General features: G+C 43.5%; 1 protein-coding gene across 2 annotated transcripts in view; it reads right to left on the reverse strand.

Annotated features, from left to right (window-relative positions):
- gpr143 (G protein-coupled receptor 143) overlaps window positions 1-25,396 on the reverse strand; it is a 244,293-nt gene extending 218,897 nt beyond the window's left edge. The window contains exons 1-5 of one of the 2 annotated variants that reach the window (XM_067985870.1): window positions 24,926-25,396; window positions 16,743-16,852; window positions 16,437-16,531; window positions 4,268-4,360; window positions 1,097-1,206 (exon numbers count right to left, since the gene is read on the reverse strand). In XM_067985870.1, the coding sequence (XP_067841971.1) occupies window positions 1,097-1,206; window positions 4,268-4,360; window positions 16,437-16,531; window positions 16,743-16,852; window positions 24,926-25,184 (667 nt within the window). In that variant the 5' untranslated portion in view covers window positions 25,185-25,396. The remainder of the gene's footprint in view (window positions 1-1,096; window positions 1,207-4,267; window positions 4,361-16,436; window positions 16,532-16,742; window positions 16,853-24,925) is intronic. The other variant, XM_067985869.1, reaches the window with a different exon arrangement.
- Between the last annotated feature and the right edge of the window lie 1,428 nt (window positions 25,397-26,824).

The following is a 26,824-nucleotide window of genomic DNA, read 5'->3' on the forward strand; positions in this document are numbered from 1 at the left end:
GACTGGACAGGGAGGATGTTCCCGATGGCTGGGGAGTCCACAACCAGGTGTCACAGTCTCAGGATACGGGGTACGCCATTTAGAACTGAGATGAGGAGAAATTTCTTCACACAGAGGTTGGTGAACCTGTGGAATTCTCTACCACAGAAGGCAGTGGAGGCCAAGTCATTAGATGTATTCAAGAAGGAGATAGATATATTTCTTAATGCTAAAGGGATCAAGGGATATGGGGAAAAAGCGGGAACAGGGTACTGAGTCAGACAATCATGATCATTTTGAATGGCGGAGCAGGCCCAAAGGGCCAAATGGCCTACTCTTGCTCCTATTTTCTATGTTTCTATGGCTGGAATATGTACAGGATAGCTCATTTAAAAGGAATGTTAATTCTACTATTCGTGGGTAATCATTCTGCAAATCCAGTAAATTCTTAAAAATAACGGGGAGGCTAAGGGCGAGGTGCCGTTTGTGCGAAGCAAACAGCGGAGCAGCATAAATCAACCAGCACGTTCTGGACATTCGCAACTCATCCCCTGAACTTGCTGACCGATTTGAGCATTAATAACACCATCAACATGCCGTTATTTCTCCAGGACGATTTGGCCCTAGTAAATAGTATAGTGTTTACGCCTCGGTGTAAATACATGATGGGAGAAGTGAGGTCAATGTCTCTGAAGAGGCTGACTTCTTGCTGGAGTGTGGCTCTACGGATGAAAATTACATCCCGCTCTTGGCCATTATTCATGCAAGAGTCTTGACAGTGAGTGTTGTCAGACTAAATCAAACCACGGGGAGCATTACAGCTAGCTCAATATCCACACAAACACATTTCCAGCAGAAGTCACTGGATAGCAATCACCATGGCAGCTTTCCCCCTCCCTTAGCCAGGGGCACTAAGGTCAATTGTAATGCTGCTACCTGTACCTCAGCAGAGATCAACTAACTGAGCACAGACCAGGAATTAAATTTGAGGCCTTTCTATATGTATGGCCCCTTGAGGCATTGAGAAACACTTTTTAAAATGCGGAAAGAATATTGGGTAATAATTCTGGAATAAATAAATCAAACTAATATTGGACAGCACTTGTACAAGCCATACCTGCTGATGCAGTTTTTCCAAACAGAATGGGATTAATGAGCAGGACAAGCAACAGAGGTGCGTAGGTTGTGATGTAATGTGGAACTGCGTGTTCTAGTCCATTTTCACAGCTGGAAGGAAGTCAAGTTTATGTTAGGCATCTGTGAAATTCAATATACAGTAAATCTTTGGCTGCCATACAAATCATGTTACAATGATAGTGTGTTACAGAGAAGGTTTCCAATGCAGATTTTTTTATATATAAATAAGTCAAAAGCATAAGTTTTACATTAGTGGAGCAAGATTATATTAACATTTTTGCATCTCTGCTCATTTTAATTTACATTAATTGGAAGATAAGGCAGTTCAATGCGTGGCTAGAGACATGGTGCAAGAGGGAGGGCTTCAGATTCTTGGGGCATTGGGACCAGTTCTGGGGCAGGAGGGACCTGTTCAAGACAGACGGGTTGCACCTCAACAAAGCTGGGACCAATGTCCTCGCGGGAAGGTTCACTAGTGCTGTGGGGGAGGGTTAAACTAATTTGGCAGGGGGGTGGGCACCAGGATGTAGTATTAGAAAGCAGAAACAAGGTGGGCACAAAGGATTGGGAGAAACAGATAGCACTAGAGTAGGAAATAGTACAGTATTAGGTGGGATCGGACTAAGAGAGAATACAAGAAGATCTAAGATAGGCATGGAGTGCATGTGTGTAAACGCACGAAGCATAGTAAATAAGGTTGTTGTGCTGCAGGAGCAAATAGCCACATGGGAATATGATGTAGTGCAAATAATGGAGACCTAGCTCAAAAAAGGGCAGGTTTGAGTACTAAATATTCTTGAATACAAGATGTTCAGGAAAGATAGGGAAGGAAAAAAAGAGAGGTGGGGGTGGCAGTATTGATTAAGGAGAATATTGCAGTGCTGGAGAGAGAAGATGTCCTTGAACCATTATACTACTGGGTGTATTCTATAGGCCACTAACAAGTGGGAAGGATATGGTGGAGCAAATTTGCAGGGAAATTACAGAGAGGTTCAAGAATTATAGAATAGTGATTATGGGGACTTCAACTATCCTAATATAGACTGGGATAGTAATAGTGTAAAGTGCGAAAAGGGGGAGCAATTTCTTAAGTGTGTTCAGGAGAACTTTCTTGATCAGTATGATTCTGGCTCAACGAGGAAGGAGGCATTGCTGGATCTGGTTCTGGGGAATGAGGTGGGTCAAGTGGAGCAAGTGTCAGTGAGAGAACGTTTAGGGAACAGTGATCATAGTATCATAAAGTTTAGATTATTTATGGAAAAGGACAAGGAGCAATCTAGAGTAAAAATATTTAATTGGAGGAGGGCCAATTTCAGTGGATTGAGAACGGATCTGGCCCGGGTAAATTGGAATCAAAGATTGGCGGGCAAAACTGTAATTGAACAACGGCCGGCCTTTAAAGAGGAGATGGTTCAGATATAGTCTAGGTATATTTCCATGAGGGGGAAAGGTAGGGCAACCAAAGCCAGAGCTCCCTGGATGACGAAAGAGATAGACAGTAAGATGAAGCAGAAAAAGGTGGCGTATGACAGATGTCAAGTTGATAATACAAGTGAGAACCAGGCTGAATATAGAAAGCACAGAGAAGTGAAAAAGGAAATAAGAGGGGCAAAGAGAGCATGAGAATAGACTGGGGGCTAACATAAAAGGGAATCCAAAAGTCTTCTATAGGCATATAAATAGTAAACAGGTAGTAAGAGGAGGGGTGGGGCGATTAGGGACCAAAAAGGAGATCTACGCATGGAGGCAAAGGGCATGGCTAAGGTACTAAATGAGTACTTTGCACCTGTCTTTACCAAGGAAGACGTTGCTGCCAAAGTCACAGTAATAGAGGAGGTAGTTGAGATACTGGATGGGCTAAACATTAAGAAAGAAGTGGTACTAGAAAGGCTAGCTGTTCTTAAAAAAGATAAGTCACCCGGTCCGGATGGGATGCATCCTAGATTGCTGAGGAAAGTAAGGGTGGAAATTGCAGAGGTGCTGGCCATAATCTTCCAATCCTCCTTAGTGCATGGGCTCGATGGGCTGAATGGTTACAGCACAGAAGGAGGCCATTCTATGATTCAATGAATTGCATTTATATAGCGCCTTTCACGACCTCAGGCTGTCCCAAAACACTTTACAACCAATGAAGTACTTTTGAAGGGTAGTCACTGTTGTAAATGTAGGAATTCACAAGATGGTTCAGATGACAAGCTCTTCCCACACCAATTTACCTCCAACCAATTACCACTCAGTATTGCACTGGCATGTTAGCCCTAATGCACACACAAGTCCTTCTGTGGGGCTCGAATCTGCAACCTCCTGACCTGGTTTGGGTGAGGGGAGGGGTCAAGCATGCTATTAACTGAGCCAAGCTGACACTCATACTAACACAGTACTAAAAGTGTATTTCTTTAGGCCCACAATATGCTGTGTTATTGGAGCAGCTTATTTGTATATCAATGCATCATACTGCAGCGTGGCTGGAGGGAGGTTCACTTCTATTATATACCCAATAGAGCAAGTTTCTTATCTCAATTGAGCTGTGTTGAGATCACCAAATAGAGGGGAGACAAAGTGGGACAAAGGCAAGACACATATAGTCAGATTGTTGTTGGGCTTCTTTTAACAACCGATTACATTACTAGGAGGAAGAGGCTGCCTGCCTAACTTCCTGGCTGCTGAATGGCCTTGACAAATGGAATAAGGTTCTGGTGTGTTTTTAAACCACCAATGCTGGAGGGAGAGCCTTTCACTGTGATGGAAAATTAATGGTAGCTCAACCTCAACAGAGAAACAGGGGGAAAAATACCTAATATGGCACAAAGGCCATTTGGAAGCCCTGCTCTATCAGAGTTTGTGGATTATTTTATATTCATTTTAAAATATTGTTCTGGTGGTCACAATTCTCACAAAACTATTTAAATATTGTTGGCATCATATTAGGCTGATTGCACTCCATCCATCGAATCGTCTCCTACTAACAATATTTAAAAGGAACATAGACGGTTAAAATTCTACCACTGTCATCTAAGAGAGTGCGCGAGAAGGGGAGTGTACATCAGTGTTAGAAAACAATATCAAAAAAAAATTTGCTGCAAACTATCAGTTTCCTGAAAGCCAAGAGTGAGAACAGCACAAATTGCATCCAATTCCTGAAGTCACCAACCTGGAAATGGATGGATAATAGAGCATGGCCACACCTTCAATACACAGGAGGATCGCTAGTCCCCAGGTCAGCATGTGGTACAACACTAGAATACTGAGAAAAAGAATGAATGGCTTTAATATCGCATTTTACCAAGTTCTTGGCATTGATTAAACACCCAACCTATTAAGATTTCAGATGCCTTCACAAAGATACAAATTCATAGTAGCCCAACAGCTAGAAACGGCCAGACATCACAAGGCTACAGACACCTGTTTTTAACATGATGACAATGACATGAATGTCCTGAATGGTTGTACATGGACATCAGGACTTATCTTCACCATCAATGTTATTTTCCTTCTTCTTTCCTTTTCTGAAGATGCTGATTTATTCAGGGGTTCTATGGGCTCTTCAAAAGTCCCTTGCTTAAAGTACCATTCTCCATTTATGAACACAAAGAATCAATGCTAGTGGGCAATACCATCATGGGAGATGGCAACACAGTCAACCTGCTCCTCATTTAACATCATAACATGTGCACTGGATAGCGATCAGGAACTGGAACGCTGCTTGATTTTTCTTTCCTTGGCCCACGGACATTAAGGCCAATTGCAGTGCCCTGTCACTGCCCCAACTGAGGGTAGTTAACTCAACAGAGACCAGCAATCAAATCTGAAACTTTCCCGGTTATTATGCCTCAGTTCAAACTAGATGGAGCATTTACCCATGGAGCCATCAGAAAAGGTATCTCCACGATTAATTTAATGTTTATTTGATCACTAAGTATTTTAAAAACAAGCAGCAAATCTGTTTTTTTAAAAGAATATTGAGACAAACTATTACTGCTTTTCAAGGTATAACTAGGCTGACATGCATTTAATATGCATTCTCCAATTTCCATGATTTCTACTGGTAGTTTCCGTAACCATTTATACCGGCCAATACATCAGGGCTCTGTTCTCGCCCCAACCTTATTCTTGCCAGGTGTTGACTACATCATGAAGTCAACAACAGAAAAAAGTGGATGTGGGATCAGCCTAGACTGTGACGACGTATATAGATCTGGACTTTGTCGACGACATAGGGTGAAACTGTGGACACCCTCACCGTAGCCCTACAAATCTTTCACCAAGAGGCACCTTGCCTTGGTCTTCAGGTCATCTGGAACAAGATCGCCAGGACTCAATATAATTCCAGCTACCTACATAATAGATCACAATCTATCCAAGGCAGTGGAATCAGTAACACAATTCATTTACTTGGGTAGCATGCTTTCCTCCAATGGGGACTGCTTTCCTGACTGCTGTAGGCGCATTACAGTTGCAAACTCCGCAATGGCTCCCCAATGAACTCTCTATCCCATATATGGAGGTCGTACATAAGTCACAATCTTAAAGTACAGCTCCACAACGCATTAACAATATTAATATTTAAATATGGATTAGAAACATGGGTACAAACAAAAGTAATGAATAGGCGAATTGGCGGTTTTGATTCTCGTTCGCTTTGCTCACCAATAAAGGTTAAGTCTTAAGACAAAATCTTAAATGTGACTGTACGCAACCTGACTAATCAGCCTCCAATGTCCGGGCTGGTTAATCATTGCCAATTCCTCTGGTAAGGTCACCTCATGAGCCACCCCAAGTCTGACTCTACCAGAGCATTCACAACCAACATGGACAAGATGGGATGACGACATAAAAGCGCTCCTTAACAGCGTGGGTCTTACTGATGATGAGACACAAGTGAGATCCTTGAGCCCTAACAATTGGAAGAAGCTGGCAGTGGCACATCCTCTTATGGATAAGCCCCTAGACAATGACGATGATTCCTATGATACAGTTCATAAGAATAGTTTGTGGGCTGCCACCTTTGATGGTGGGGCTACCAATAAAGATGGCTAGTTCTTACTTGTATACCATTTCAGTACCTCCCACCAAATATCAATGGTGAGCTGTTGCTCACTTCAGACACATGATAAACCAAATCACAGCAGCTATTGGATAGTACCGGATGGTATCAAGATAATATACTACAGACTACAAATGGATGAGAACGGTCTTGTGAAAAACAGATTATAGAAATACTGTTTTGCAGTATTCCCCAAATCTGTTGAATGTTTTAGGATAACAGAGGCAGAAAGGTAGTGCAACTAAAGCTAGAGCTCCCTGGATGACAAAAGAGATAATGAATAAGATGAAACGGAAAAAAGGGTGTATGGCAGATGTCAGGTTGATAACATAAGTGAGAACCAGGCAAAATATAGAAAGTTCAGAGGGGAAGTGAAAAAGGAAATAAGAGGGGCAAAGAGAAAGCATGAGAATAGACTGGTGGCCAACATAAAAGGGAATCCAAAAGTCTTCTGCAGGCATGTAAACAGTAAAAGGGTAGTTAGAGGAGGGATGGGGCCGATTAGGGACCACAAAGGAGATCTACTCATGGAGGCAGAGGGGATGGCTGAGGTACTAAATGAGTACTTTGCATCTGTCTTTACCAAGGAAGACGTTGCTGCCAGAGTCTAAGTAAAGGAAGACATAGTTGAGATACTGGATGGGCTAAAAATCGATAAAGAAGAGGTACTTGAAAGGCTAGTTGTACTTAAAGTAGATAAGTCACCCGGTCTGGATGGGATGCATCCGAGGTTGCTGAGGGAAGTAAGGGTGGAAATTGCGGAGGTACTGGCCATAATCTTCCAAACATCCGTAGATACAAAGGGCCAGAGGACTGGAGAGTTGCAAATGTTACACCCTTGTTCAAAAAAGGTATAAGGATAAACCCAGCAACTATAGTTCGGTCAGTTTAACCTCTGTGGTGGGGAAACTTTTAGAAATGATAATCAGGGACAGAATTAACAGTTCTGAGCACTGCACTTTAGGAAAGATGTGACAGCCTTAGAGAGGGTGCAGAAGAGATTTACTAGAATGATTCCAGGGATGAAGGGCCTTAGTTACGTGGACAGACTGGAGAAGCTGGGGTTGTTCTCTTTGGAATAGAGATGGTTGCGAGGAGATTTGATAGAGGTATTCAAAATCATGAAGGGTCTAGACAGAAACTGTTCCCATTGGCAGAAGGTCAAGAACCAGAGGACATAGATTCTAGGTGATTGGCAAAAGAACCAAAGGTGACATGAGGAAAAACTTTTTTACACAGCGAGTGTTAAGGATCTGGAATGCACTGCCCGAGGGAGTGATGGAGGCAGATTCAATCATGGCCTTCAAAAGGGAACTGGACAAGTACTTGAAAGGAAAAAATTTGCAGGGCCACGGGGATAGGGCAGGGGAGTGGGACTGGCTGGATTGCTCTTACATAGAGCCGGCATGGACTCGATGGGCCGAATGGCCTCCTCCGTGCTGTAACCTTTCTATGATTCTATGGTCTACCGCGCAAATACAGCAACTTAACGCCGTTCAATGCATTTCGATGGTGAGGCAGACAGTGAGATGGTGTTTTTGCAAAGCTAATGGTGGAACGCGTATCTCGGACAGCAACTACTGGATATCCGCACTTAACCACACATCTGCACCTCGCCTTAAGTTGCTGCAGCATTTGCACATAAATAGCGGAGCATGCCATTAGTCTCACCGTTATTTTGACAGCAAATTCTTGTCCATTATATTTGTCTTTCCTATCTAATTGATAAGATTAAAATTGATACAATTGTCAAATCCAAAGACTTGTCTGAATATTATGTTCCTACAAATGAGAATGATAATTATGAACCTTTTGGTTAAATTCAGCCTATCCTGTAATAACTTAACCTCTGTGACTCTTTTGATTTCCACTATGAATATTTGAAATTCAAGGTCTGCAAGAATGTTAGGAGATTGCAAAGCTGCGTCCAGCTTTGGAATTCCATGGATTCATGGACTACCCTGGATTTGACAAATTGGCAGCTCATGGGAATTCTCAGACTTATGGGATAACCAGTTTAGTGGACAGAGAATTGATTTTGCTTGGCTTTGACTGAACTTGCATATATATTTCTCCATTAATTCAATGCATTTGTATTTGAAGACCTTGGGCCAGAAATTCCTGGCTAGACCTTAAATAATTTTCCAATCATTTCAACTTATTCATCTCTTTCTTCCTCCAGACCTCACTCTCACCACCCCCACACCCCTGGATTTCTACCATTTCTCCAGATCCTGAGCTCTTCTCTCCACCCCTCTCCTGTTCCTCCAAGCTCTACTCTTTCTCCTCCCTTTGCTCTCCTATTAAACTGGTCACCTTACTCAGCTCCTAACTCCACCAGCTCTTAACTCTTCCAAATCCAAGGCCCAGCCAAGTGCTTTTTCTTTTCTTTCTTTCCTCTGTCCAGCTCTTGTTCCTTTCAGTCTCCTTCACAACTCTTTCTCCAATGGCTCCCCACGTGTCACGGAAGAAGACACAAAAAACCTCCCAGGAATACTAGAGAACCAAGGATCTGGCGAGAATGAGGAACTGAAAGAAATTAGTATTATTAAAAAGTACTAGAGAAATTAATGGGGCTGAAAGCCGATAAATCCCAAGGACCCGATGATCTACGTCCCAGGGTTTTGAAAGAGGTTGCTATAGAGATAGTGGATACATTGGTTGTCATCTTCCAAAATTCTATAGATTTTAGAATGGTTCCTGTAGATTGGAGGGGATCAAATGTAACCCCACTATTTAAGACAGGAGGGAGAGAGAAAACAGGGAACTACAGACCGATAGCCTGACAACAGTAGTAGGGAAAATGCCAGAATCTATTATAAAGGATGTGATAACAGAACACTTAGAAAATAATAATAGGATTTGGCAGAGTCAACATGGATTTACGAAAGGGAAATCATGTTTGACAAGCCTATTGGAGTTCTTTGAGGATGTAACGTAGAATAGATAAGGGGGAACCAGTGGATGAGGTGTATTTGGATTTCCAGAAGGCTTTCGATAAGGTCCCACACAGGAGGTTGGTGAACAAAGTGGAATCGGGGGTAATACACTGGCATGGATTGAGAATTGATTAACAGAAAACAGACAGTAGGAATAAACGGGTCTTTTTTGGGTTGGCACACTGTGACTAGTGGGGTACCGCAGGGATTGGTGCTTGGGCCCCAGCTATTCACAATCTATATCAATGATTTGGATGAAGGGACCAAAAGTAATATTTCCAAGTTTGCTGATGACACAAAACTAGATGGGAATGTGAGTTGTGAGGAGGATGCAAAGAGGCTTCAAGGGGATATAGATAGGCTGAGTGAGTGGGCAAGAACGTGTCAGATGGAATATAATGTTGAAAAATGTGAAGTTATCCACTTTGGTAGGAAAAACAGAAACGCAGAGTATTTTTCAAACGGTGAGAGATTGGGAAATGTTGATTTTGAAAGGGGCCTGGGGGTCCTTGTACATGAGTCACTGAAAGCTAACTTTTTTTATTCATCCATGGGATGTGCGTGTCGCTGGCAAGGCCAGCATCTATTGCCCATCCCTAATTGCCCTTGAGAAAGTGATGGTGAGCCGCCTTCTTGAACCGCTGCAGTCCGTGTGGTGAAGGTTCTCCCACAGTGCTGTTAGGAAGGGAGTTCCAGAATTTTGACCCAGCGACAATTAAGGAACAGCGATATATTTCCAAGTCAGGATGGTGTGTGACTTGGAGGGGAACATACAGGTGGCGGTTTCCCATATGCCTACTGCCCTTGTCCTTCTAGATGGTAGAGGTCACGGGTTTGGGAGGTGCTATCGAAGAAGCCTTGGCGAGTTGCTGCAGTGCATCCTGTAGATGGTACACATTGCAGCCACGGTGCGCCCGTGGTGAAGGGAGTTAATATTTAGGGTGGTGGATGGGGTGCAATCAAGTGGGCTGCCTTGTCTGGATGCTGTCGAGCTTCTTGAGTGTTGTTGGAGCTGCACTCATCCAGGCAAGTGGAGAGTATTCCATCACACTCCTGACTTTTGCCTTGTAGATGGTGGAAAGGCTTTGGGGAGTCAGGAGGTGAGTCACTCGCCACAGAATACCCAGCCTCTGACTTGCTCTTGTAGCCACAGTATTTATGTGGCTGGTCCAGTTAAGTTTCTGGTCAATGGTGACCTCCAAGATGTTGACGGTGGGAGATTCGGCGATGGTAATGCCGTTCAATGTCATGGGGAGGTGGTTAGACTCTCTTGTTGGAGATGATCATTGCCTGGCACTTGTCTGGCGCGAATGTTACTTGCCACTTATGAGCCCAAGCCTGGATGTTGTCCAGGTCTTGCTGCATGCGGGCACGGACTGCTTCATTATCTGAGGGGTTGCGAATGGAACTGAACACTGTGCAATCATCAGCGAACATCCCCATTTCTGACCTTATGATAGAGGGAAGGTCATTGATGAAGCAGCTGAAGATGGTTGGGCCTAGGACACTGCCTTGAGGAACTCCTGCAGCAATGTCCTGGGACTGAGATGATTGGCCTCCAACAACCACTACCATCTTCCTTTGTGCTAGGTATGACTCCAGCCACTGGAGAGTTTTCCCCCGATTCCCATTGACTTCAATTTTACTAGGGCTCCTTGGTGCCACACTCGGTCAAATGCTGCCTTGATGTCAAGGGCAGTCACTCTCACCTCACCTCACCTCTGGAATTCAGCTCTTTTGTCCATGTTTGGACCAAGGCTGTAATGAGGTCTGGAGCCGAGTGGTCCTGGTGGAACCCAAATTGAGCATCGGTGAGCAGGTTATTGGTGAGTAAGTGCCGCTTGATAGCACTGTCGACGACACCTTCCATCACTTTGCTGATGATTGAGAGTAGACTGATGAGGCGGTACCTGGCCGGATTGGATTTGTCCTGCTTTTTGTGGACAGCACATACCCGGGCAATTTTCCACATTGTCGGATAGATGTTGTAGTTGTACTGGAACAGTTTGGCTAGAGGCGCAGCTAGTTCTGGAGTACAAGTCTTCAGCACTACAGCCGGGTTGTTTTCGGGGACCATAGCCTTCGTTGTATCCAGTGCACTCAGCCGTTTCTTGATATCACGTGGAGTGAATCAAACTGGCTGAACACTGACTTCTGTGATGGTGGGGATATCGGGAGGAGGCCGACATGGATCATCCACTCGGCACTTCTGGCTGAAGATAGTTGCAAATGCTTGTCTTTTGCACTCACGTGCTGGACTCTGCCATCATTGAGGATGGGGATGTTTACAGAGCCTCCTCATCCCGTTAGTTGTTTAATTGTCCACCACCATTCACAACTGGATGTGGCAGGACTGCAGAGCTTGGATCTGATCCGTTGGTTGTGGAATCGCTTAACTCTGTCTATAGCATGTTGCTTCCGCTGTTTAGCAAGCATGTAGTCCTGTGTTGTAGCAGGTGCAGCAACCAATTAGGAAGGCAAATAGTATATTGGCCTTTATTACAAGAGGATTTGAGTACAGGAGTAAAGATGTCTTGCTGCAATTATATAGGGCCTTAGTGAGACCGCACCTGGAGTATTGTGTACAATTTTGGTCTCCTTACCTAAGAAAGGATATACTTACCATAGAGGGAGTGCAACGAAGTTTCACCAGACTGATTCCTGGGATGGCTGGATTGTCGTATGAGAACAGATTGAGTAGACTAGGCCTGTATTCTCTAAAGTTTAGAAGAATGAGAGGTGATCTCATTGAAATATACAAAATTCTTACAGGGCTCGACAGGGTAGATGCGGGGAGGATGTTTCCCCTGGCTGGGGAGTCTAGAACCAGGGGTCACAGTCTTAGAATAAGGGGTAGGCCATTTAGGACTGAGATGAGGAGAAATTTCTTCACTCAGAGAGTGGTGAATCTTTGGAATTCTCTACCCCGAAGGCTGTGGAGGCTCAGTCATTGAATACATTCAAAACAGAGATCGATAGATTTCTAGATATTAAAGGCATCAAGGGATATGGGGATAGTGCAGGAAAATGACGTTGAGGTAGAAGATCAGCCATTATCTTACTGAATAGCGTAGCAGGCTCGAGGGCCGGATGGCCTACTGCTGCTCCTATTTCTTATATTCTTACTCAACTCTTCGTTCATCCACTGCCCACCCAACTATTTAGCATTTGCACCCTTGCCTGACTACTCCCCTTTCCCCCCCCACCCACTGCCTGCTTGGAGGGCAAGCTGGCTGCAGGTAAATCTGTGGGGAGGTGGCGAATGGGAGAGGGAAGGAAGTATTGGATTAAAAGAGAGAGAGAGAGAAAAAAGAGACAGAAATGAAAAGTAAAAAAAAATTAATTTTAAATTTGACATTTTTAAAATCTCCAACAACAATTAAAACCTGAAGGAATGAGGATCTACACTTGTAATAGTTAATTTTCAGTGCCAGAGAGGTTGATTGGCAGTAATTAATACTTATCACATTGTTAATAGGGTACTTAAAGGGTAAACAAAGAGAGTGTATGAGAATAGATTAGTGAGTAACATAAACGGGAATCAAAAAGTCTGTTTTAAACATATAAATAGTAAAAGGGTAGTCAAAGGAGAGTGGGCCAATTAGGGACAAAAAAGGAGATTTTCTTGTGGAGGCAGAGGGCGTGGCTGAGATACTAAATGAATACTTTGCATCTGTCTTCACTAAAAAAAGAGGAAAAAAGACTTGCATTTATATAGCGCCTTTCACGACCTCAGGAAGCCCCAAAGTGCTTTACAGCCAATGAAGTTCTTTTGAAGTATAGTCACTGTTGTAAATCAGGAAACGCGGCAGCCAATTTGCACACAGCAAGGTCCCACAAACAGCAATGTGATAATGACCAGATAATCTGTTTTTTTCTTTGGTAATGTTGTTTGAGGGATAAAAGTTGGCCAGAACACCGGGGAGAACTCCCCTGCTCTTCTTCAAAATAGTGCCATAGGATATTTTACGACCATCTGAGAGGGCAGCCGGGATCTCGGTTTAATGTCTCATCCAAAAGACGGCACCTCTGAACAGTGCAGAGCTCCCTCAGTACTGCACTGAGGATGCTGCCAATGTCACAATAAAGGAGGAAGTAGTGGGGAAATTGGATAGGATATGGATAGATAAAGAGGTACTAAAAAGGATGGCAGCGCTCAAAGTAGAAAAATCACCCTGTCCAGATGAGATGCATCCTAGGTTGCTGAGGGAAGTAAGGGTGGAAATGGTGGAGGCTCTGGCCACAATCTTCCAATCTTCCTTAGATAAAGGAACATAGGAACAGGAGTAAGCCATTCAGCCCCTCGTGCCTGCTCCGCCATTTGATAAGATCATGGCTGATCTGTGATCTAACTCCATATACCTGCCTTTGGCCGATATCCCTTAATACCTTTGGTTGCCAAAAAGCTATCTTTCTCAGATTTAAATTTAGCAATTGAGCTAGTATCAATTGCTGTTTGCGGAAGAGAGTTCCAAACTTCTACCACCCTTTGTGTGTGGAAATGTTTTCTAATCTCACTCCTGAAAGGTCTGGCTCTAATTTTTAGACTGTGCCCCCTACTCCTAGAATCCCCAACTAGCGGAAATAGTTTCTCTCTATCCACCCTGTCTGTTCCCCTTAATATCTTATAAACTTCGATCAGATCACCCCTTAACCTTCGAAACGCTAGAGAATACAACCCCAATTTGTGTAATCTTTCCTCGTAACTTAACCCTTGAAGTCCGGGTATCATTCTAGTAAACCTACGCTGCACTCCCTCCAAGACCAATATGTCCTTCTGAAGGTGCGGTGCCCAGAACTGCTCACAGTACTCCAGGTGCGGTCTAACCAAATGTGAGTGGTGCCAGAGGACTGGATGATTGCAAATGTTACACCCCTGTTCAAAAAAAGGGAGAGGGATAAACCCGGCAACTACAGGCTAGTCAGCCTAACGCGGTGGTAGGGAAACTTTGAGAGACATTAATCCGGGACAAAATGAAATGGCACTTGGAAAAATATAGGTTAATAAATGAGTGCCAGCATGGACTTGTTAAAGGCAAATCGTGTTTGACTAACTTGATTGAGATCTTTGATGAAGTAATGGAGAGGGTTGATGAGGGTAGTGAGGTTGATGTTGTGTATATGGACTTTCAAAAGGCATTTGATAAAGTACCACATAATAAATTTGTTAGCAAAATGGAAGCCCATTTTAAGGGATTAAAGGAACAGTTGCTGCGTGGATACAAAGTTGGCCGAGGGACAGAAAGCAGAGAGTAGTGGTGAACGGTTGTTTTTCAGACTGGAGGGAAGTGTGCAGTGATGTCCCTCAGGGGTTGGTGTTGAGGCCACTGCTCTTTTCAATACATATTAATGACCTGGACTTGGGTATACAGGGCATAATTTCAAAGTTTGCAGATGACACGAAACTCAGAAATGCTGTAAACAGGGAGGAGAATAGTAACATACTTCATGAGGACTGGACAGATTGGTGAAATGGGCAGACACATGGCAGATGAAATTTAACGCAGAGAAATGTGAAGTGATTCATTTTGGTAGGAAGAATGAGGAGAGGCAAAATAACCAAATGGTACAATTCTAAAGGGGGTGCAGGAACAGAGAGACCTGGGGGTGCATATACACAAGTCACTGAACGTGGCAGGACAAGTTGAGAAGGCTATTAAAAAAGGCATGTGGGTTCCTTGGCTTTATAAATAGAGGCATAGAGTACAACAGCAAGGACGTTATGCGAAACCTTTATAAAACACTGGTTAGGCAACAGCTGGAGTAATGTGTCCAATTCTGAGCCTCACACTTTAGGAAGGATGTCAAGACCTTAGAAAGGGTGCAGAGGAGATTTACTAGAATGGTACCAGGGGTGAAAGACTTCAGTTACATGGAGATTGGAGAATCTGGGATTGGTCGCCTTAGAGCAGAGAAGGTTAAGGAAAGTTTTGATAAAGTAAATAAGGAGAAACTATTTCCAGTGACAGAAAGGTCACTTACCAGAGGACACAGATTTAAGGCAATTGGCAAAAGAACCAGAGGTGACATGAGGAAAAAATTTTTACGCAGCGAGTTGTTATGATCTGGAATGCACTGCCTGAAAGGATGGAGGAAGCAAATCCAATAGTAACTTTTAAAGGGGAACTGGATAAATACTCGAAGTAGAAAAAATTGCAGGGCTATGGGGAAAGAATGGGACTAATTGGATAGCTATTTCAAAGTGCCGGCACAGGCACGATGGGCCGAATGGCCTCCTTCTGTGCTGTGTCATTCTATGATTGGAAATGTATAATAATACTTAAACAAGCTGCATTCCAAACAGTAGAAACAGAATTATATTGTAAAGATTTATGAGGTATGGTTTCTATCCAAGTGATAGAAAACATTCTTCTTCATCACTGGGGACTAGTCACATATTAAAAATTTATTTGGTAATGCATTAATGAGAATGACCTTAATGGTGTAGTATATTCCCTTTTGGTTTGGTTCCAGTGCCGTTGGAGCCAGTGAGTGCTAATTATCTCACTATTGTGTGCTGCAGAATGCAGCACTGTCAATGCTCAAGACCTCGATTTTCAGAAGTTTGTTTTTAAAAAAATGTATTCTCAATTCATGTGGGAAATCTAAAAGGTAGCTTTGCATGTTTGAATTTCTCATATGATACATGAACACAAAATTAAAAGTCTGTAAATCGGAGGAATCACAAGTGAATCATAATTGGTAGTCACGCTGAGAATGTTTACGCTTTTAATGTTCTCTCGATAGAAATTTCCAAAAGCAAAATCATACCAGTAACTGCAATATGATGTCACAGTGAGAAACACAGATTATTAGGTATAGGAAAATGCCATCAAGTTCATCCCTTTTCAATGATTTTTAACCCCACCTTTTTATAATATCTTTCGATCCATTCTCTGTTTAGGACACGTCTAATTGCCTCTTTCCACTCTACACTTCAAAGGACTTCCCTGGTAACTTTTTCTACCAGTCTGTTACTCTTGGTGTAAAATATTTGCATCTAACTTTCCGGCTTACCCCTAACCTCATTTCTTACTTGTGTCCCCTGGTATTTGAAGCCTCCACCATAAGTGGACTATTTGCTCCGATCAAGTTAATCCTCTTTATGAAGCTGAAAATTTCGAATGAATGTTGGATGGTATAATTATTTCATAAAGATGCCTTAATTACATAATGGTGTGATGCATGTAAGCATTTAGACGGTTTAAACATTAAAACCTTTAAAAGATGGCAGCAAATAAAAAAGTGCTAGTAATTTTAGTGCTATTACTTCTAAGTCTTAGATCACTTGTAGCTGGAATGTACCAAACTCCTGTAATTACATTCTGTAAGGTTACCTTAGTCCAGAAGATCTCTTTACAACAAGATAAGCATCCACAGCATAGCAGAACAGCCACCAGAAGGTGGCGCTATAGAACAGTTGAATCCACATCTGCTTGGTGGCGGGGACAAAAATTAGAATTTTTGTGATGTTTTCAAAATTAAATCATTCACACAATTGTTATTATAAAGAGGTAATAGGTGTACAGGAAAAGCCATTATTTTATAAACGTATTTCAATATCTTAATTGAAACATTCATAAATTCCATTAGGAAGCAAATAAATAAGCAGTCTTAAAGTTTCAGAAGCAGATCCTACTTACAGTGCTGGCGACACAGAAGGCCGCTGGCCAAGATTCAGTTCCATTAACAACAGAGATTCTTGTAACAAGATCTGGGAAGCCAAGCCACACTGATGATCTGGTTATTATTCCTGAGAGAAAGCAGCAAATGTTATTTGAGAGAATGTTATTGCACACAGCAAATAGCTGCATTTTAGAAAAAAAAACACACTTACAGATGCAGAATGGAAATCCAAATAAAAATGAGATGCACCAAAATGTATTGGGACCTCAATAGAAGAAATATTTGCTTAATGTTTAATTAAGTCATAATTGTACCTAGAATTCCAGAGTCATGCATTGTAACATATTATTCATTGAAAATCTTTCTAGGTACACCTATTTGCAGAAGGGAAATTCCGAATTTTATTTTCAGATTTATATATTTTTTGTTGTTGAGGTTGCTAGAGGAAAGCTCGTCTATTTTCAGCACTCCTTACCAGTATCAAGTGCCCCCACGTAAAATGCAAATATAAGGGGTAATTTTGATGAACATCACTAGGGGTGTGGCTCGAAGAATCAGCCCTACGGTGTTGCATTCTAGCCCTAGAGCCAGATTAAGAATTTTTGGGGCGCTGGGCACCAAAGACATCCAGGGCCCTCCACCCCTCCAGCGAAGGAGTGTAACGTCAATCCCTGAGCAACTGGGGAAGGGAGTACAAGAATCACCGGGATATATTTCTGGAGAACAGGATGATAGTGAAAGAATGGGGTTCAGTTAACCAAAAAGTCAGGGAAGAAGCTGTACCCTTTGTTGATTGACTGTACTTCCCATCCTGAGTATGTTACCCAGCCTCGAGGCAAGAGCCTTAGAGACACTCTCTTAAGTATTTAGAATTAGTGGTTTGCTGCTCTTATTATCCCCTACCATATAGTTTAATCTGAATACCTACATTCTCAGTCTAAGCTGTTACCAGCCAACACACTTACATTAACATAATATATTTCATTTAAAGTCAGATATTCATTCTTGGGATGTGGGCATCACTGGCAAGGCTGGCATTTTTGCCCATCCCTGGTTGTGCTTGAGAAGGTGGTGGTGGTGGACCTTCTCCTGTGAGCAAGTGTCAGCCGTGGCTCAGCAGCAGCACTCTCGCCTCTGAGTCAGAAAGTTGTGAGTTCAAGTCCCACTCCAGCGACCTGAGCACAAAATCTAGGCTGACATTCCAGTGTAGTAGCGAGGGAGTGCTGCATCTGTCGGAGGTGCTGTCTTTCAGATGAGACATTAAACTAAGGCCCCATCTGCCCTCGCAGGTGGATACAAAAGATCCCACAACACTATTTCAAAGATGGCCAGGGTGTCCTGGCCAATATTTATCCCTAAAACAGATTTTCTTGTCATTACAACGTTGCAATAGTGACTACACTTCAAAAGTACTTGGGACGTCGTGAAAGGGGCTAAACAAATGTTTTTCTTGAACCGCCAGTGAAGATGGTCCCACAAAATGGAAAATAGTGTCCTACATAACACCAATGAAGTTATGTCCACCTTTACTTCACAACAGAAGTTACTTCCCTGCAGAGCAACAGGGAAGGCCAGGAGGACAAGGAAGAAAAAGAATAAATTAATCCAGATCACTCTAACACCGCAGTGCTTTTCATGAGACTGAGAGCGGAAAGGCTTGGCACGAGAAGCTGCCCCGCCTCCCACGAGAAATTCCGAGAAGCGGGAGCCACATGTGCCAGGCGCAACTCTCGCAGACTCTACTCCCAGATTTTCACAACAGGTTGCTCACAGAAGTGCCCAGGAGATCATGAGGCGCATGCGTTAATCTGGCCCTGCCTAGCTCCAATGCCTGGAGTCGAGTCTCACAAAATTACCCCTATACAGCAAAGCTCGATCTGCTTTACTCTAAAAATGGGCCTTAATTTTAAACCCAGAACATCACTACATGCTGCGCTTGTCTGAATTTATCCCATTTCTCACAAAACCATCTTTATTACCTTCTTAAGAGATACTGCCAGTCCGTGGATGTAACAATAAAGTATAATACGGGCTACAATTTGTGTACTGGGATTATTATGCACAGTCTGAGCCTAGAAGCTAAGTAGGTTATCCCCTTATAGTAATTAAGCACAAACCAGTTTGAACTTGTTCTACAGTCAGTGCTCCAGGCTGTGTATTTGGGAGCATCCAGTAAATAAAAAGCTGCAGCTTTTATACTGTTTTGGCTTTAGTTCGAATTCTTTTAGATAGGTGTCTATTGACTGCTTCTCTGCATTTACGCTACTAAAAGCAGCTTCCTTATCCCAAGCATCAGACCTTTAGGTCAGTTTTTTTGTCAGTCTATGAGTGTAAATGCTGGGTGCCAGCTCACAAAATGCTGGTTTCCTGGAATCTGAACTAAAACAGCATCGGCATAAATGTGGCCGAAGACTGTGTAATAAACAATCAATCAAGTCAAGTCTATATAGATGAACCTCATTACAATGGCAGCTTGTTTTAGATCGTACTTTTGTCATCCTAATATTTGAGCCTCGTTTACATGTACCAAACATCATGTAGGTAGCCCGGTTAACATAATATACTTGATTTTCAAAATGCTTTTGACAAGGTGCCACACAATAGAAAGAAGGAAGAAATAGCTTGCATTTATATAGCGTCTTTCACAACCTCAGAACATTCCGAAGTGCTTTACAACTAATGAACTACTTTTGAAGTGTAGTCACTGTTGTAATGTAGGAAACACAGCAGTCAATTTGCGCACAGCAAGGTCCCACAAACAGAAATGAAGTAAATGGCCAGATAATCTGTGTTAGGTGTTGGTTGAGGAATAACTTTTGGCCAGGATACCAAGAGAACTCCCCTGCTCTTCTTCGAATAGTGCCATAGCCATAGGATCTTTTATGTCCACTTGAGAGGGCAGACGTGGCCTTGGTTTAATGTTTCATCAAAAGACAGCACCACCGACAGTGCAGCACTCCCTCAGTACTGCATGAAATGCCAATCTAGGTTATATGCTCAAGTCTCTGGAGTGGGACTTGAACCCACAACCTTTTGATTCATAGGTGAGAATGTGAGCACTGAACCAAGGTTGGCACTTGACAATAGGCTACTTAATAGGCAGATTTTGGGTTGGATAAGGAATAGGTTGTTCTCATAGACAGAAAGTTGTTCTTAATGGAAGTGTTTCTGCACTAGGACTGGTTACTAGTGGAGTCCCACAGGAATCGGTACTGGTTGTAGTTTTTCACCATGTTTTTCCTACATTACAACGGTGACTACACTTCAAAAATACTTCATTGGCTGTAAAGCGCTTTGTGACATCCTGAGGTCGTGAAAAGCAGTATATAAATGCAAGTCTTTCTTTCTTTGTCTTTATCAATGATCTGGATGTAGGAGGAATTGATCACTTTGACAAATGATATAAAGATTTGTGTGGGTGTTAAGACCTTAGATGAGAAAAACAGATTACAAGCTGATCTGGATGCAATGGGGTCCTGCATTTGGCAGATGTAATTTATTATAGAAAAATGTAGTGTTATGCATGTGGGTAGGGATAATGCCAAGCATGTGTACACCATAAAGGGCTGCAAGCTTAAGGATGTTGAGTACATGGTACTGATTGTGAACCTTCAAAAGTCCATGAGATTATTGCAAAAGCAAATGGATTTCCAGCATATTTTGCCAGGATAATTAAATACAAAACTAAAAATACTGTACTGTTCTTGTATAAACCTTGGTGGGGCCTCATTTAGAATACTGTGTCCAGTTTTGGTCCCCTCACATGGTGGGTGATATGGAACCCATGGAAAAGGTTCAGAGGAGGATCACTAGATTAAAGACCCATCAAGCTGAGAGAGCTGGGGCTTTTACTCTAGAAAAGCACAGACTTTGAGATTAGAATCATACAGCACAGGAGCCATTCGGCCCATCGTGTCTGTGCCAACTCTTTGAGACAGCGATCCAATTAGTCCCACTCCCCTGCTCTTTCCACATAGCCCTGCAAATTTTTCCTTTTCAAGTATATATGCTATTCTCTTGCTGAATCTGACCCTACCATCCTATCAGGCAGTGCATTCCAGACCATAATTTGCTACATAAAAAACTCACAGCGTAAAAATCATTTGATTGAGGTCTTTTTAAAAAAATGAAAGGATTAGATTCGGTCCATGTGAATAGGCTATCTATCAGATAGGTTGGGTGGGCCAGGGTACGTGAGTTTAAGCTAGGTAAGCACAGAATTAAGTTAGATCTCAGGAGGCATTTCTTTTCACAGAGATGTTAATCTATGGAATAAGCTGCTGGCTCATGCAGTGCATGGATTCGCTGGAAACATTCAAAGGGAAGAGGTACAAGTTCCTGATTGTGGCCAACGCCACTACAAATAGAAGGCAGATGGAGTATTGGGGATGTCTCCCCCAAATCTTGTTTGATCACCTCTGGGGCTCAGGGAGAAATTCCCTGGAGTTTCTTTCCCCACCCTAAATTGGTCTTGGGTTATTTTTTCTCATTATTTTTACATCTCCCAGGAGATTGTGTGGCTGGTTGTTGAGGGGTGGGGGTCAGGGGTGGGGAAGGGGCAGATGCAGGTCATGGTGTGCATAAGATGCATCATGACAGTATAGAATGGGTTTGATGGATTAGCTGGTCTTTTACTGTCCTTCACTTTCTTATGTTCGCATCATTGGTTGCAGTTTGTCACAGTCAAAAGGATGAAAGGTGAATAATGTCAGTTTTATTTTACATAGAATTACATAGAAGGTACAGCACAGAAACAGGCCATTTGGCTCTGCTGGTGTTTATGCTCCACACGAGCCTCCTCCCTCTCTACTTCATCTAACCCTATCAGCATATCATTCTATTACTTTCGCCCTCATGTGTTTATCTAGCTTCCCTTAAATGCATCTATGCAGGTCCCCTCAACTACTCCTTGTGGTAGCAAGTTCCACATTCTAACCACTCTCTGAGTAAAGAAGTTTCTCCTGAATTCCCTATTGGATTTATTAGTGACTATCTTATATTTATGGCCCCTAGTTCTGGTCTCCCCACAAGTGGAAACACCTTCTCTACATCTACCCTCTTAAACCCTTTCATAATATTAAAGACCTCTATCAGGTCACCCCTCAATCTTCTCTTTTCTAGAGAAAAGAGCCCCTGCCTGCTCAATCTTTCCTGATAGGTACAAACCATCCAATGAGCCTTTTTCACAAGTGTACATAGAAAAGGATGTAACCAAAGAATATAACTACATGAAGTGCTAATCCCAGTGCCTCAAGAAAGAATCTTTAGAATTCCTATATTAAAAAATGATATGTATATATTTATTGGCCAACATCCATTTTGCTTCCTTTTTTAATCTTTGTAATTTGACCAATCATGCCAAATTGTATGCACGTCTTACTTCATAGGGCAAGAGTTATTTTTTTAACTTTCATTTATCTTGAGTACAGTTGAAAGTATTCATTGCCACATATAGCTTGTACTTGTTTTCCATGATACAGTAAAATTGAATTATAAACCAAAATGTGGAGTAATGCATTGTATTGTTCAAGTGAAAAAGGCTCTTTGAGGCATTTTAATCTGTCCGTCATCCAAGAGCCTATGATGAAAACTCCTCTTATTACATCAAATTCTTGCCACTGAGGAATTGTTTTTGAAGTGGATTTCATTTAAAATCTTGATGTAAGAAAATTAAATTGAAAGCACTTGTAACCTTTACTGTTTCACATGTACTTTATGCTATGTTGCCAAACATAAAATGTAGTTAATGCTATATCATTTAAGTCCTCTAAAAGAAAGACCTTTCATTTAAATAGCGTCTTTCACAACCTCTGGGCGCCCCAAAGCACAGCCAGTGGTGAGGGAGTGGATGTGTAAGGTAAATATTGGTTGCACTAACGTAGTAAAATGTCCAGAGAGTGTTCTTGTTAATTTAAGTATGTTTGAGTGGGTACCAGGTATGGGATATTTGGGAATTGTGTGGGTAGATATTTTTAAATGCTGTTCATCTGTAACATCTTACATTTCTGTGGAAGTCTCCATAATCTAAACATTGGGGTAGATTTTAACCCAGCCTGCCCAGCGTGGAAGGGGTGGGCGGGTCGTTAATAATGGTGGTTTGTGCCGCGTTCCTGACTCATTCCCACCCACCCGCCATTGTAACTCACCTCAAAACAAGCACGGGAGGGTCGCTCGAGCAGGGGACCTACTTTACATTGAATAGTTGCGGTCTGAGGATGTCATCGCCACAGCGATGCAATTTTAACTCAGGAAATTTGCTTAAGGCCAAACCCGACAGTCAGATCATAGTGAGGGTCAGCAGAGTGGCTTGAAGAGGCCAAGATAAGTAATGTTCTTATTTAACTTTTCTGAGGATTCCTTCTGAGCCAGGAGGAGCAGAAATGCTCAACCAGGCCCCGCAAGGAATCCTTGGGCCTCTCCCTCCCGTGCCAGCATCTCCTTTCAACCCCCACCTCCCATTTTACGCAGAGGATGTCCCCTTGGGTCCCCGGTGGTATCGGGCTCACATCTGAATTCCTGTTCCCGCCTGCCTGCTTTATGCGGGAGACAGCTCTACCAAATGCTAAAGAGGCCCGGGAGTTAAAATGGTCTGGGTTTCACGTTCAACTCTCCTCGGGGTCTCCTTCACACACACAACCCCCCACCCCACCAAGTTAAAATCAACCACATCTGATCTGATGAAAAGTCATCAACCTGAAAACCGACCTGGCCTCGATTTTAAGCCCCCGCCCATGACGGGCGGGGATTGAAATATCAGGATTGGGCAACCTGACCCCATTCCCGCCCCTTTAAATTTTAAAGTGCAAAATTCAGGCCACGGATGAGGCTCCCGCAAAAGACAGGCGGGGACTTAATTAATGTTCAACATGATCAGTGCCACGACTTAATTATAACAGTAAGTGAGGGTGAGGCCCGAGCTGTTGGATTCCTGGCAGCTGATCCAAGGTGGGATATGCCAGCTCCCCAAAGTAAGTGGTTCTTTTAACACTCCTTGTGGGCCAGGAAGAGCAGGAGTGCCCACCCCAGGAAGCCTTCAGCCTCTCCCAGGCCCGATCTCCAGCCTCCCTCCCCAGCCCCACCCCCAACCCCGATCTCGAGCCTCCAGCCCCAACTCCACCCCCGATCTCCAGCCTCCCTCCCCCAGCCCCACCCCCGATCTCCAGCCTCCCTCCCCCAGCCACACCCCCGATCTCCAGCCTCCCTCCCCCACCCACCCCCCCCACCCCCCTCTCCCGCCCCACCCCCCTCTCCCGCCCCACCCCACCCCCGATCTCGAGCCTCCCTCCCCCAGCCCCGATCTCGAGCCTCCCTCCCCCAGCCCCAATCTCCAGCCTCCCTCCCCCAGCCCCACCCCCGATCTCCAGCCTCCCTCCCCCAGCCCCACCCCCGATCTCCAGCCTCCCTCCCCCACCCCGCTCTCCCGCCCCACATCTCCAGCCTCCCTCCCCCAGCCCCACCCCCAATCTCCAGCCTCCCTCCCCCAGCCCCACCCCCGATCTCCAGCCTCCCTCCCCCAGCCCCACCCCCGATCTCCAGCCTCCCTCCCCCACCCTGCTCTCCCGCCCCACCCCAGATCTCCAGCCTCCCTCCCCCAGCCCCACCCCCAATCTCCAGCCTCCCTCCCCCAGCCCCACCCCCGATCTCCAGCCTCCCTCCCCCAGCCCCACCCCCGATCTCCAGCCTCCCTCCCCCAGCCCCACCCCCAATCTCCAGCCTCTCCCCCCTAGCCCTGACCGCGAGCCTTCCTCCCCCCAGTTCTCCCTCCCACTGGCCAGGCCGTCCATTTGACCGGCTGCCGGGCAGGAGGCAGCCCTACAAAATGCAATTGAGGCCCTGCCATTAAGATCAGCAAGGACTCCACGTCCTCAACCTTGCCGGGTTCTCTGGCCGATTACGGCCTCAGCCACACCCTCCCCGCCTCCCCATAAACATTGGGGCCTTTAACTCTGTTTCTCTCTCCACAGACCTGCTGAGTTTTTCCAGCATTTTCTGTTATTTCAGATTTCCAGCATCTGCAATATTTTGCTTTTTGTACAATTCAACCCCATTTGTTACAAAGACATTTTGCCTGAACATTACTAAATATGCAGTAATACATATTTGCAATTCAGAATAAACCACTGTGGGCATTCGTCAGTAATAATATACAAATGTAATATTTTATTCAACTTTTTTTTTTAAAAAGTGCTAAGGCACCTACCTATGCAGCCTAGAATGTCACAGATACTGATGATCAGCAGGACCCTAGAGGATGCTGAAGGTTTCTGCAGCGGATACTGGCTGAATCTGCGGTAACCAAGTCTCCTTTTTGGCAAGACCTGGACGAGAGTGCCAATCAGACTCAGGCTGGCGCTACCGAGGCAGATGGCGTTAAAGATGACAGGCTGGAAGCCCAACACAAAATCGGTGGCTGGGTCCCTATTGGGACAACAAAAGGTTTCTAAGCGGGGGGAAGCCATGACTGTAGACCAGTAGCAGGCAAAAAGAGAGAGAGATTGGAACCAGCTCCCTCCTGGATCACGGGATGAAGATCATGTGCATTCACTCAAATCCTATCACCGTCTTCACTCGCCCTGTAGCCTTCTCTTTTAATTGAATGTAAGAATCATCAGATCTCTTAACAAACCGTGATTCTGAGACACCCTTCAGTAGTTGTCCGGGGGAAAAGAGCAATTCATTACTTTATTTTTTTTTTATCACGTGCAGTTCCTTACGATAAAAACCAAGGCGAGTTTTGTAGCCCCCAGCTCAGTTGGCAAGGAAGCTGATCAGATCTCAAGGGTCATGCCATGGAGAAGGAGATCAGAGGAGGTTATTTATTCACTGTGGAGCATTCCAGTTTGTTTTATATAGTAAATTAATTGAATGAGAAGGTTCGAAGAAAAATAAATTGGAACTTCTGAAGCTGAAATCTTTATCAAGAAAAAAATGTATGCCTGGCTCAGGTCGTATACACGGCTCTACTGCATTGTGAGAACGCTTAAATTACTTTTTTTTTTATGTGAAGGATCCGTATTATCATTTCAACAAACTATCAATAAATCTGTAGTTCTGAAAATGGTGAATAATTTGAATGGGCAAAGTAATAATTCCATTCAAAAATATAAACAGTACTGACAAAGAGGGAGTGGGGAATTTTAAAAGCTGGAATGTTTCAAGCATTTTAACGAGACAATGCGAGTCTATTATACATGAACGCCAAGCTAAAGGTTAACATAGGTCTCGTGTCTAATCACAAGTTTATTGAGCTAATATGTTACTACAATCTGCAAAAAAGATTGCAAAAGCTGTAAAATGCAAAAGCTCTTTAAGCATGTTACCCATGGGCTAAAATGATCCTCTGCACTTTATTAATGGAAAATGCAAACCTGAGAGACGCTGCATGTGTCAAGTTTTATGTTATGCACGCAAAACTTGTGACTAGAAATATTGGTGCATATTCCTTTCATTACTAGCAATGATCCAGTTACAAGTGATGGATTGTTGGATGGGAATCAAAAAGCTGGAGAACAGCTTTATAAGGACAGAGCAAAAGAGATGTTTCCTAATAATGGGATAGTGAAGTGTAAGTGGAGGACTATGTCACTCCTTGGGTTTGACATCGCATGGGGTATAACAGAGCAGGCTCTCACAGCAATGGCCCAGAATTTGTTGTAGCCAGTCTAAGAACGGCACCCACCATTAGTTAGACTTGCCTTTGACCATTTCATTTCATTGAGATTTTTGCACTGCAAGTTGCTGGATCTGTGAGACGGAAACGGCGCGGTGCCCTCTACAGGGCATCTAGGATCTGTGTGAACAGGGTGGGCAACTGTGTATCTCCTTAACCAATCAGATTGAAGGATTGTTACATGAACAGCACAGAGTCTGAACAAGGAAGTGTTAGTTTGGAATAGTGAATTTGATGTCAAATCAGGTACAGAAAGAGAAATAAAGAGAGGGAAAGAAAGATTGGATTAAGAGAGAGAGAGACAAAAGAAAAAGTAAAAACATTTTAAAAAATCTCCAATAATTAAAACCTGAAGGAATGAGACTCCACACTTGTAATGTAGAAGATGAAAAAGATAGGAGTCTTGAGAATGTTCAAATAACAAAAAAA

Source organism: Heptranchias perlo, chromosome 6, assembly GCF_035084215.1.
Source record: "Heptranchias perlo isolate sHepPer1 chromosome 6, sHepPer1.hap1, whole genome shotgun sequence".
NCBI lineage: Eukaryota > Metazoa > Chordata > Chondrichthyes > Hexanchiformes > Hexanchidae > Heptranchias > Heptranchias perlo.